Raw genomic sequence first — 12,694 nt, forward strand, 5'->3', positions numbered from 1 at the left:
GTGCTGCTTTCAGGATTCTTTTTGTCTTTGGTTTTGATGAGTTTGATGATGATATGTCTTGGTGATTTTCTTTTGGGGTCTATCCTGTTTGGGGTTAATTGGACTTCCTGAATGGATATATTCTCATCTTTCATCATATTAGGGAAGTTCTCCTCCAACAAATCTTGGACAATTTTCTCAGTGGTTTTATTTTTCTTTTCCTGTTCTGGAATTTTAATGACATGCAGGTTATTCCTTTTGATGGTATCCCACATAAACCTCAGGCTTTCTTCATTTTCTTTTGTTCTTTTTTCTTACTGATCCCTTTCCAAAGAAGTATTCAGGTATTTGTGTTCTATCTCACTAATTCTGTCTTTCATTGCATCAACTGTACTGCTTTGCCCTTTCAATGTGCTATCTAATTCTGACAATTTAGTATTAATCTTCTGGATTTCTATCTATAGATTAAGAATCATTTCTAATTTTTTATTTATTTTGTCATTTTGTTCTTGTATTTTCTTCCAAAATTCTTCTAAGGGTTTTGTCTGTGTTTTCCTTGGTCTGTCTTTCAATGCTTTGAAGATACCTAAAGATAATTCTTTTGAATTCCTTATCTGAGAGTTCCAATGCTACTTCCTCCTCAGGGATGTGTTCTGGGTCTGTATCCTTCTTCCTTGTTTCTACCACTTTATCTTGCTTCTTTGTGTGGACTATGATGGTCTGTTGTCTCGGAGACATCATGGAATCACTGTATTTAGATCTCTGTTAACTGTTTGTGAAGAGCAGCCAAGGGTGAATCAGGCTCTTCTTGGTGGTTGTTTATCACTGGCCTGTTGGTGGAGAAGGAAGTGGTGGCTCTCATTCAGTAACTGAAGCTGCAGGGGGTGTGGGTGTAATTGTGTCATATGGGGACTGTTGCTGTCTTCCACTCAGTTAGACAAAAATAACAACTGAATAACCATCAAAAAAAGTAAAAGCAAAGGGACAAAATGTGCACCATGTAATCATACAAGAACAGTAACTAAAAAAAGAAAGAAGGGAAAAGAAGAAGAAAAAAAATCTGCAATATTTTTGGAGAGTGGAATAAGAGAAATAAGATAGAGAAGGAGAATAGTGAAGATATAAATGGGAAAAATGTAAGAAGAAAAACAAAGAACAGGGTTAACCACAAGAAAGGAAAAAAAAATTGCAACAGGGAAAAGAAAAAAGCTGAAAACTAGAACCTAGGAAGCTAAGAATATAGAATAATAGTAAAAAGGACAAAAGTAATAATAATAGTAGTAGTTTTAAAACAGACAAAAACAAACAAACTAAAAAACAGAAAAAAGAAAAAAAACATTGGGGTAGAGAAGGGCAGGACACCCAGATTCCTTCCAAGCACACTGACTGGGATGGAATTCCTGCTGGGTGGGAGTGAAGTATGGCTGCACCTCCATTCACCAAGAGGGTGTGGGGCATAAGAATAACCAATAGGAATGTTGCACCTTTCCAGTCCTGAGGGTCCATTATGTCCTTGGGGTTACTGGCAAGTGGAGCCTATTCTTAAGTCCCTGGAATCTTGGAGAACGTGTCACTTCAAATATCCAAAATGGGCAAGTTGCTTATAAATATTAAAAATGGCTGCACCCTCCGGACAGAGCAAAGCCACAGCTCAGCCCACTCTCCTCTTTGCTGCCTTCCCTTTTATTCACCAGCCACCAGTGCAGTCTGGTGCTAGCAGGGCTGATTTTTAGGTTAATTCTTAGGTCCTACCACCACTCAGCAATATCCAAGCTATCCAAACTGTCCAAGCTGTCCATGTCATCAGGATCCCTGCCAGACCACAGCTCTGTATGTCTCCTTTTTTGGTGTTTTCATGCAAATTCTTCTGCTAGTTGGAGTTTCCTCCACTTCTATATCCTTCCCTTCAAGGCTCAGGGGTCCAAGATTATCTTCTGTATCTGTGTTAATTGGTTCCCTTTTCTTTGTTGAAGAGGGTCTGTGCAGTCTTTCTGCCTACTCTGCCATCTTACCAGAACTCTCCACTATATTTTTGTGCAATAAAAATTTGGAATGTGAATGATATACCACAATGAGGTCCTTGTCCCTAATTGGAAACTTGTTAAAGCTAACATTATTACAATTCCTCTGCTGCATTTAAGTTACAAAAATATACCCAAAAATATAGGTATGAAAGTTGCCAATGAAACCATTCTATCAATAAACACTTTTTGAGTGGATAAGGCACTTGGCTGCCAACCAGAAGGTCAGCAGTTCAAACCCACCAGCCACTCTGCAGAAGGAAAACAAGGCAATCTACTTCTGTAAAGGTTTCTGGCCTCAGAAACACAATGAGGGTTGCTATGAGCCAGAATTGACTCAAGGGCAGTGAATTTGGTTTTTGTAAAACAAATTAGCACATTTAATTCTTTCAATAGTGCCTAAAGATCTTTACACAAAAATATGTTTCAGTTCAACATGCATGCAAAGGTAACATAACACAGCATCTACCATTGTTGTTGCTGGGTGCTGTCAAGTTGATTCCAACTCACAGCAACCCTACAGGAGAGAGCAGAATTGCCCCATAGTTTTCTAGGCTATAATCTTTATGGGAGCAGATCTTCAGGTCTTTTCTCTCATGGATCCCTGGTGGGTTTGAACTGCTGACCTCTTTGTTAGCACCAGGGCTCCTTGCATCTACCATATTATCATTAAAAATGTTTTGTGTTTTACAGTGTGCATTACTGACTGCAATTTTCAGCTTTATGAATGGCTTATGAAATAATTCAGGGGATAAATAAATATTTTCTAGTAGATCATATATTTACAACTGATTATATCAGGAACATTGATTGTATGTATCACAGCATTTGTGCTATGGATTATAGTCTCAACATAATAAAATTCTGCCCTGTAGATTAAGTCTTTTTTCTTTTAACTGAAGTATGGGTTGTCTTTTATACTAATGAACCCAGGTGTCTGAATTTATTTCTATAATTGATAAAAGATCTTTCCATTTGATTTCAGCCCATATCTATTTCTTTGATTTGCCTCCATCTAGAGATTAAAGAGGAGCTCTGGTAGCATAGTGGCTAAAGCACTTGACTGCTAACCAGAAGACTGGCGGTTCAAACCCACCAGCCACTCCTTGGAAGGAAGGTTGGGCAATCTACTTCTGTAGTGATACCGCCTCGGAAACCCAAGGAGGGGTCACTGTAAGTTGGGGCCAACTCAATGGCACATAACAACCACAGAGATTAAAGTGAAAAGAAGTTCTACTGGTGTAGTGGTTAAGGCATTTGGCTGTTAACCAAAAGGTCAGTCGTTCGAACACACCAGCCGCTTTCCAGGAGAAAGATTAGGCAGTCTACTTCTGCAAAGACTGACAGCCTTGGAAACCCAATGGGGCTTGCTATGAGTCAGAATTGACTCGATGGCAGTGAATTCAGTTTGGTTTCTGGAGAGATTGAAGTAAACCACTTGGACCAATTATACAGTTACTCCTGGAAAACAGTATGACAACATCATCCTCAATCACTCAATTACTTTTAAAAGACTGTTAAATGACTTAGAAAGCAAGAAAATAATTCAACTATTCTAGTTTTCTTCTCAAATAAAAAGACTAAAAATGACTTACAAAGCAAGAAAATAATTCAACTACTCTAGTTTTCTTCTCAAATAAAAAGACTAAAAATGTTTTCAAGGAGTAATTGGACTGGCACAAATCCTGAAATTAATTATGCTTAATAAGTATGGTCATACAGTTAAGGATAAGAAATACTTCACTTTTTTAATGTCCCGCAGGATTTCACACAGAGTATGGATGTGTGGGATGTCCTATTCTCCTGCTCCACTGATGACTCACTGAAGACCTGATTCCTATCACCTCTGTAGAACTCCCCCATATGTGAAACTCTCTGGGAAGGAGAGGGACTAAAAAGTAGCATGGATAGGAAAACAGAAGAACACTGGAATTGCAAAGAAATCCACATCCTTGGCAGGTGAAGGACATTTTGTTAACCTGTTTCCTGAAGCATGTAGCTTCTGCTGTTAAAGACTGTGTAGTCTACTGAGCAAAAGCAAAAAAGAGTCTGTCATAAAGAGGAAAATTTTTTTTTTATAAACCTCTCTGGAATGCTCAGCGAAGGAGAGGTGTTCTCCTCCTAGGTATTCTGCCTCATTGTAGAACAAATCAAAATGATCTGTTACAGAAAATACCCCCTCTGCAACACTCCCCAACCCCCCAAAAAAAAATTCCCAAATGAGAAACAACATTATAAAATTCACCAAAGGAAAAACATTCAGTCAGAGTTATTTACCCTTTACACTAATTGTGATATAGGGATCGATGCACTGCCCAGCATCTTTCAGACCAATTTTCTCAATTCTGATTGTGAGTAATGTCATTCCTGGTTCTGATGGCAACCGTGGTAATAAAGTACCTGGCAAGTGACAAACAGCAATAAATATTAGCTCCACCAGTAATTCCAAAGTAAATATTTTAACAAACATAGAGAAGATACAACCTTACTTTCAATTGACTAAGTAAGTACCCAGCCATTTTGGTTTCCAAGCCTCCCAAACATTTCACTTTATCTTTCAGACAAACTTTAATCATACACAAGTTAATCTGAACTTCAAAACGTTATATTAAACACTAATTACTAATTCAAGTTTATTAAAAATTAAGCTCACTCCCGGAAGCCCAATTATAAAGGTTGCCACATAATTAATAATGCATTAAATATACTCATTTAACAATCTTAATATGAAATGGTAGAACAAAGACAGGAAAAGCTTTTAAATATTTGTTATATTTTCCAAAATTTGATAAATTCAATACCAGAATCTATGAACAAATCCTTTACTTACTATTGATGAAGAAATAATTTCTAATATAATAACTATGTATTTATTTAAATAATTTTGCACTCTATAACTTCCTTTCCTCTTAGAAATTAGTACTCCTGAGACTGTTACATAAAACCACAAGAGCAAATCGATGTACAGGTTTAACATGATGGAGAAGTTCTAAAACTGGATTATGATGACAGCTGTACAACTCTCTGAATTTATTAAAAATCACTGAAAAGTATACTGACAATGGGTGCATTTTATGATACGAAAATTATATCTCAATACAGCTGTCAAAAATAACAGTGGTAAAAAATGTGTTACAATTTTACTTTATAATTTAAAAAAAATATGAAAACAGAAAAAGCAGGAATTGGAAAGACAAAAGATGTCATTACACTGTGGCATTAAGATAGTGGGCTAGGGATGATTGTTCTGTACACAAACAGGATCTAAGACCTTTCACACTGCCTTCTTTTGACTCTTACAAATACAGGCACTGCTAGAAAAGGGGCTTTTAATTCAACTCTATGGGATAAACTTCAGAAAGTTAAGAAACACCCCTGAAATTTTCCTGAAAATCTGGGTGCATGTACTTAACTGAGTTTTTCTGGAAAAGGATTCATACTCACCAAATTCTCAAAGAGCTCTATCTCAAAAGAGGGCCTAAAAAATTGCTTTGGAAAATTTCTATTACTCAAAATAGAGATAAGCCTTGAAATCAAAGTTTTTGCTCTGTTTTGTTTGTGTGGAAGATTTGGTTAAGAGAATTACTAGAAACAGAGACTGAACTCTATTTTAAAACAGTTGAAGATAGTATCTGTGTGTTTCAATTTTCCATGCTCTCTGTTTTCCATTATCATAGAAAATCCAAGAGTCTCAACTGGCAATACTTGGTGAAAGAAAAATTTTAAGTGATGAAAAGTTAGAAGCATAAAAATAGAAAATCTAGCTGAAACATGCAAAGCTCATTCCTATGTCCTTTTGTCATGTATCCAACATTTTTTGAGCATGTCCTTAAATCTGTAGAGCAGTAAGAAGTTCAAGGCTTCCCATGTACCTTCTCTCTGCTAGACCTGGAATCAGTTATTTTGCAAGGAATCTTAGTTCATTTTGGTGTGGAAGAATATTTAGAAACTAGTATTTGAGCACTATATATGCTCCTTGCTACTGGGATGTCACTGCTGATAACTGCAGTGGTCAGACCTAGGGAAGATCTATTTCCCTATCTAAATTGTTAAAAAGACAGACAGATAGGTATTTTTAAAGTCTGAACTACTACTGATAACCTCTTATTCTAATCCAACACCAGAGAATTTTTCTTGTCTTTCCCCTATTTCATATTTATGTTTCTTTTCTATTACATTAAGGATCTGCCTTCCCAATTACATCATTATACTTACTTATTTACTCAATCCTATAATACATGCGGGAGCTCTGGTAGCACAGTGCCTAAGGCACTTGACTGCTAACCAGAAGGCTGGCGGTTCAAACCCACCAGCTACTCCTCGGAAGGAAGATGGGGCAATCTACTTCTGTAGCGATACTGCCTTGGAAACCCAAGGAGGGGTCACTATGAGTTGGGCCCGACTCGATGGCACATAACAACAACAACGTAATACACGCAAAATAGTTTCAAATTTGCTATACCAGTAATTTTAAACTTATTAAATAAAGTTTATTATCACAAACTTATTAAATAAAATTCAAGATTGTTACGTGCCTCTTTTTATCATTAGAATAAATCCCACTGAGGATATAGCAAGTATTTTTTCAAAAGTTATTTGGATCATGGTAGTTAAGGTTATGTGCCAACTTGGCTGGGCCTGATTTTCAGGGGATGAACAGCTGGATGTAGTTATTCCCCATGATGAGAGTGGTAATCAACTCCATGGTGGAATCTACTATGAGCAGCTGAATAGCTGCCTTAGGGATGTGGTCTGCTTCCAGTACATAAGAAGACACTTTGAGAAATATCTTGAGCTTTTTGCCACACTTGGACCCTACATATAGCTGAGTCTTCATCTCTATAGCCTACCATGTTGTCTGTTGATCTTGGGATTGTGTCTGGACTTAAAATAGTGGCCTGCTGTGTTGCTTAATAAGCTTGGGACTGTGCCATTTTACTTGCCAATCCTGGGTTTGTTAGCCTCAACAGCCGGCAGCTCCCTGAGTTAAGAGAAGTCTCCAGCTTCAGTGAGAAAAGAGCAAGAGGAAGAGATGAAGCCTTCAATCAACCCCTAGAGCTAGCACTTTGAACTTTGACATTTAGCCTCCTAAACTGTAAGAGAATAAATCCCTGTTTGTTAAAACCACCCACTTGTGGTATTTTCCTGTTAGAGCATCACTGGAGAACCAAAACATGTATTGAAGTTTTTTTCTTTTCTTTCCTATCCCTTCAACTCTCCCTTTCCACCCAACTCCTCTAGGTAAACAATAATATTTTTATTTTCTCCTTGTGTTTTTTTTTTCAAAAATAAGCATATATGTATATAGACAGTTAAATATAGATGTAGATCAGTGCTGTCCAATAGAACTATGAGAGCCACAAATACAAGCCACATATGTAATTTTCTATTTTCTTAATAGCCACTTTTAAGAAGTAAATGGAAACAATTAATTTTAATAATATAATTTAATTCAATAACCACCACTCATCAGTTTGTTGTACAGTGGTGGCTTGTGTGTTGCTCTGAGGCTGGAGGCTTTGCCATTGGTGTTTCAAATACCATCAGAGTCACCCATGGTAGACAGGTTTCAGTGGAGCTTCAACACTAAGACAGTCTCGGAAGAAGGAAGGGGGCCAGTTCCCAAAGTTCCCAAAGAACTGGCCAGTGAAAATCTTAGGAGTAGCAGTGAAACAATGTCTGATATATTACTAGAAAACTTTATGAATAGCCCTGAAATACTGTACATTATAGTGCTGGAAGATGAGTCCGTCAGGTCGGAAAGTACTCAAAATACAACTGAGAAAGAGCTGCCTCTTCAGAGTAGAGCCAATCGTAATGATGTGAATGGAGTAAAGCTTCCAGGACCTCCACTTGCTGATGTGGCATGACGCAAAATGAGAAGAAACAACTGCAAACATCCATTAATAATTGGAACATGGAATATATAAAGTATGAAACTAGAAAAATTAGAAGTTGTCAAAAATGAAAAGGAATGCATAAAGACGGGCATCCTCCACATTAGGGAGCTGAAATGGACTGGTATTGGCCATCTGAATGAGACAACCATATGATATACTATGCTGGGAATGAAAAATTGAAGAGGAATGGCATGGCATTTGTGTTAGACTGGGTTCTCTAGAGAAACAAAACCAGAAAAGCTTATATATATGGAGAAAGAGAAATTTATCTTAGGAAAATGCCTCACACACTTACAGAAGCTGGCAAGTCCAAAGTTCTTAGAAAATATCAAGCTGGAGGCTTTTCCTGACTCACATAGCTGCAGGGGCTGATGAGCTCAAGGTTGGCAGGCAGTATATGGCTGTTGACTCCAACAAATGACTAATCCAAGATCTCCAGGCCGAATGGTGGATTGTTCGCTCATGGACAGTTGTAGTCAGCACAATAGAACCCCAATCCACAGACTATCTCTTTTCCCAGGATGTCCATAAATATACTGGATGCAGGCCACACCCCTAGGGAAACTCCCTTTCAACGGATTGGCTGCTCAGAAAATATCATCTGATCCCATCATTGGAACAACCCACATCACAAATGCTTAAACCACACAGAACTGTGGTCCAGCCAAGTTGACACACAGCTCCAACTATCACAGTCCACTCCTTGTCAACTTGGCAGTTGTACATACCTTCTTAACAATATATAATCTCTAAATAAGGACAATTATAAAGTCATATTTGCACCTAACATGATACACTAACACACATACAACCAAAACACATTAACCTTATTTACATTTCACAGTTCATAACAGAAGGAAACAAAAATATTTGATGCACATATACAATGAAGAAATATAACAATCACAGTCTTCATTTCTGCAACTAGTCACGTGGTCGTAGCTGATATTCAGAACTACCTTCTTCTACCACCCATTCAGTATTTCCCTTACCCTCAGCAAGCATCTCAGCTGGTATGGTTCTTTGCCTGGTGGGGTGATCCAGACCTTCATTCCTGAAAGGTTTGGGCCGTTAGCAGTCACATCAGAATTGGGTTGCTGTAATTTTCCATCAACTTTAATCACAGGGCATGGTAATACTAAGACATGTCCTACAGAATCTCCTAAATTCCAGACATATTCTTCTTTACCTCTATTATGTAATGTCAATCCAATTTCCCCTTGGTAATCAGGATCTATCTCACCAGATAATACAGTAATGGCCTTCTTTGTCTGTTGATCCAGAGGCATGAGGAAGCCAAAATGACCGGGTGGCATTCTTAATTTCCAGTTCAATGCAATCAGTATTGTGTCTCCAGATGGCAGTGTTCCTCCCTTTGGGACTAATATCTCCAGATCCACAGAGCATAGGGTAGCAGAGACAGGAAGCAACAATCTTTTGAGTGGGTCACTAGGGATAATAGTGAGTGGTACCACTCCCATTTCCCCTTGGTTACTGGACCCAGAAATCCTGGCCATTGGAGAAACAGATCAATATGCTGGATGCTGGTTTAGAGTATATATAGCCTCTTGGAGAACATTGCCCCAGCCCTTCAAGGTATTGACACCTCACTGGTATGTTTTCAGTAGGCCATTCCATCGTTCTATCAAGCCAGCTGCTTCAAGATGATGGGGAACATGGTAAGACCAGAGAATTCCATGAGCATAGGCCCATTGCCGCACTTCATTTGCTGTGAAGTGAGTCCCTTGATCTGAAGCAGTGCTGTGTGGAATACCATGACAGTGGATAAGGCATTCTGTAAGTTCACAGATGGTAGTTTTGACAGAAGCATTGTGTGCAGGGAAGGTAAAGCCATATCTAGAATAAGTATCTATTCCAGTAAGAACAAAACGCTGTCCTTTCCATGATGGAAGTGGTCCAACGTAATCAACCTGCTACCAGGTTGCTGGCTGATCATCCTGTGGAATGGTTTCATATCGCGGACTCAATGTTGGTCTCTGCTGCTGACAGACTGGGCACTCAGTAGTGGCAGTAGCCAAATCAGCCTTGGTACCTGGAAGGCCATGTTGCTGAGCCCATGTATAACCTCCATCCCTGCCAACATGGCCACTTTGTTCATGAGCCCACTGAGCAATGACAGGTGTAGCTGGGGAAAAAGGATGGCTGGGTTCCACTGAATGTGTCATCCTATCCACCTGATTGTTAAAGTCCTCCTCTGCCGAGGTCACCTTGGCATTCACATGAGACACAAATATCTTTACTCCTTTGGCCCATTCAGAGAGCTCTATCCACATACCTCTTCCTCATACATTCTTGCCACCAATTTTCCAATCATGCTCCTTCCATGTCCCAGACCATCCAGCCAAGCCATTAGCCACAGCCCATGAATCCATATATAATCGCACATCTGGCATTTCTTATTCCATGCAAAGTGAACAGCCACATGCATGGCTCGAAGTTCTGCCCATTGGGAGGATTTCCCTTCACCACTGTCCTTCAAGGAAGTCCCAGAAAGGGGCTGCAGTGCTGCTGCTGTACACTTTCGAGTGTTGCCTGCATATTGCACAGAACCATCTGTAAACCAGGCATGAGTTTTCTCTTCCTCAGTCAACTGATCATAAGGAACTCCCCATGAGGCCATAGGTGCAGACTGGGAGAGGGAAGGTTATGTGACTAGAGTGGAAACCATAGGCATTTGGGCCACTTCCTGATGCAACTTACTTGTGCCTTCAGGTCCTGCTCGAGCTCGATCTCTGATATACCACTTCCATTTAATGATGGAGTGCTGCTGTGCACGTCCAACTTTATGACTCTGTGGGTCAGACAACACCCAGTGCATGATGGGCAGCTCAGGCCTCATGGTGACTTGTGGCCCATGGTTAGGCATTCAGTCTCTACTAAAGCCCAATAACAAGCTAAAAGCTGTTTCTCAAAAGGAGAGTAGTTGTCTGCAGAGGATGGCAGGTCTTTGCTCCAAAATCCCAAGTATGCATTGAGATTCACCAATAGGGACCTGTCAGAGACCCCAAACAGCATCTCTATCTACTACAGACATTTCAAGCACCATTGGATCAGCTGGATCATATGGCCCAAGTGACAGAGCAGCCTGCACGGCAGCCTGAACCTGTTGCAGAGCTTTCTATTGTTCTGGGCCCCACTCAAAACTAGCAGCTTTCCGAGTCACTTGATAAATAGGCTGCAGCAATACACCCAAATGAGGGATAATATGTTGCCTCCAAAATCCAAAGAGGTCCACCAGATGTTGTGACTCCATTTTAGTTGTGGGGGAAGCCAGGTACAATAACTTATCCTTCACTTTAGTAAGAATATCTCAATATGCCCCACACCATTGGACCCCTAGAAATTTCACTGAGGTGGAAGGTGCCTTAATTTTTGTTGGGTTAATTTCCCAACTTCTAGCACACATATGTCTCACCAAGAAGTCTTGAGTCATCGATACTTCTTCATTACTAGATCCAATCAACAAAATGTCATCAATATAAAGGACCAGTGTGATACCTTGTAGAAGGGAAAGGTGATCAAGATCCCTACAGACTGAATTATGACAAAGTTCTGGGGAGCTGATATACCTCTGAGGAAGCATGGTGAAAGTATACTGTTGACCTTGCCAGTTGAAGGCAAACTGCTTCTGATGGCCCTTTGAAATTGGTATGGAAAAAAAGGCATTGGCCAGATCAATAGCTGCATACCAAGTACCAGATGTACTAATTCGCTCAAGCAATGAAACCACATCAGGAACAGCAGCTGCAACTGGAGTCACCACCTGATTAAGTTTACGATAATCTACTGTCATTCTCTAAGATCCATCTGTTTGTTGCACAGGCCAAATAGGTGAATTAAATGAGGATGTGGTGGGAATCACCACCCCTGCATCTTCCAAGTCCTTGACGGTGGCAGTAATCTCTGCAACCCCTCCAGGGATGCGGTATTGCTTTTGATTTACAATTTTTGTAGGCAGAGGCAGTTCTAATGACTTCCACTTGGCTTTTCCTACTATAGTAGCCCTTACCTCACACGTCAGGGACCCAATGCGGGAATTCTGCCAATTGCTCAGTATATCTATTCGGATTATACATTCTGGAACTGGGGAAATCACTACAGGATGGGTTTGGGGACCCACTGGACCCACTGTGAGATGAACCTTAGCTAAGACTCCATCAATAACTTGACCTCCATATGCCCCCGCTCTTACTGGTAGGCCACAATGACACTTTGGATCTCCCAGAATTAATGTCAGTGCAGAGCCAGTGTCCAGTAATCCCCGAAAAGTCTGACTGTTTCTTTTTCCCCAATGAACAGTCACTCTCGTAAAAGGCCTCAGATCCCTTTGGGGAAAGCTGGGAGAAAGACTGACATAAATTTTTCGCAATGTAGTGGGGTCCTTCCTCAAAGGGACCCGGCCTCCCCTTCATTCAAGGGGTTGTGGTCTGTAAACTGACTCAAGTCTGGGAATTGATTGAGAGACCGTGACTGTATTCTGGCAATTCAATCTAGGCTGCTGTTCACATGACCTAGAATTCTTCTGTCTATACAGATCAAGTAAATACTTAGCAGGTTTGCCATGTATTTCACTACCAGGAACACCATGTGCAAGTAGCCAATGCCATATTTCCACACGAGTCAGACTATTCTGATTACTGTCCCAGCTCTGCTGTCCATTATGGTAACCACAACCACCTTGCCTTTGTTGATTAACTGCTGCCACTTGGCCCCTCCTACCATGGGGTCCAATCAGCCCCATCGTAGTTAAGTGTCTTAGTTCAATTAAGACAG

General features: G+C 40.0%; 1 protein-coding gene across 1 annotated transcript in view; it reads right to left on the bottom strand.

Annotated features, from left to right (window-relative positions):
- Nucleotides 1-12,694, bottom strand: part of AIDA (axin interactor, dorsalization associated) — an 87,219-nt gene that overhangs the window by 10,521 nt on the left and 64,004 nt on the right. Inside the window, exon 7 of the mRNA XM_007936949.2 lies at nt 4,278-4,400. Within this exon, the coding sequence (XP_007935140.1) occupies nt 4,278-4,400 (123 nt within the window). The remainder of the gene's footprint in view (nt 1-4,277; nt 4,401-12,694) is intronic.

The sequence above is a fragment of the Orycteropus afer genome, unplaced genomic scaffold, assembly GCF_000298275.1.
Source record: "Orycteropus afer afer isolate SDZICR_OR568_19922 unplaced genomic scaffold, OryAfe1.0 scaffold00039, whole genome shotgun sequence".
In the NCBI taxonomy this organism is placed as follows: domain Eukaryota; kingdom Metazoa; phylum Chordata; class Mammalia; order Tubulidentata; family Orycteropodidae; genus Orycteropus; species Orycteropus afer.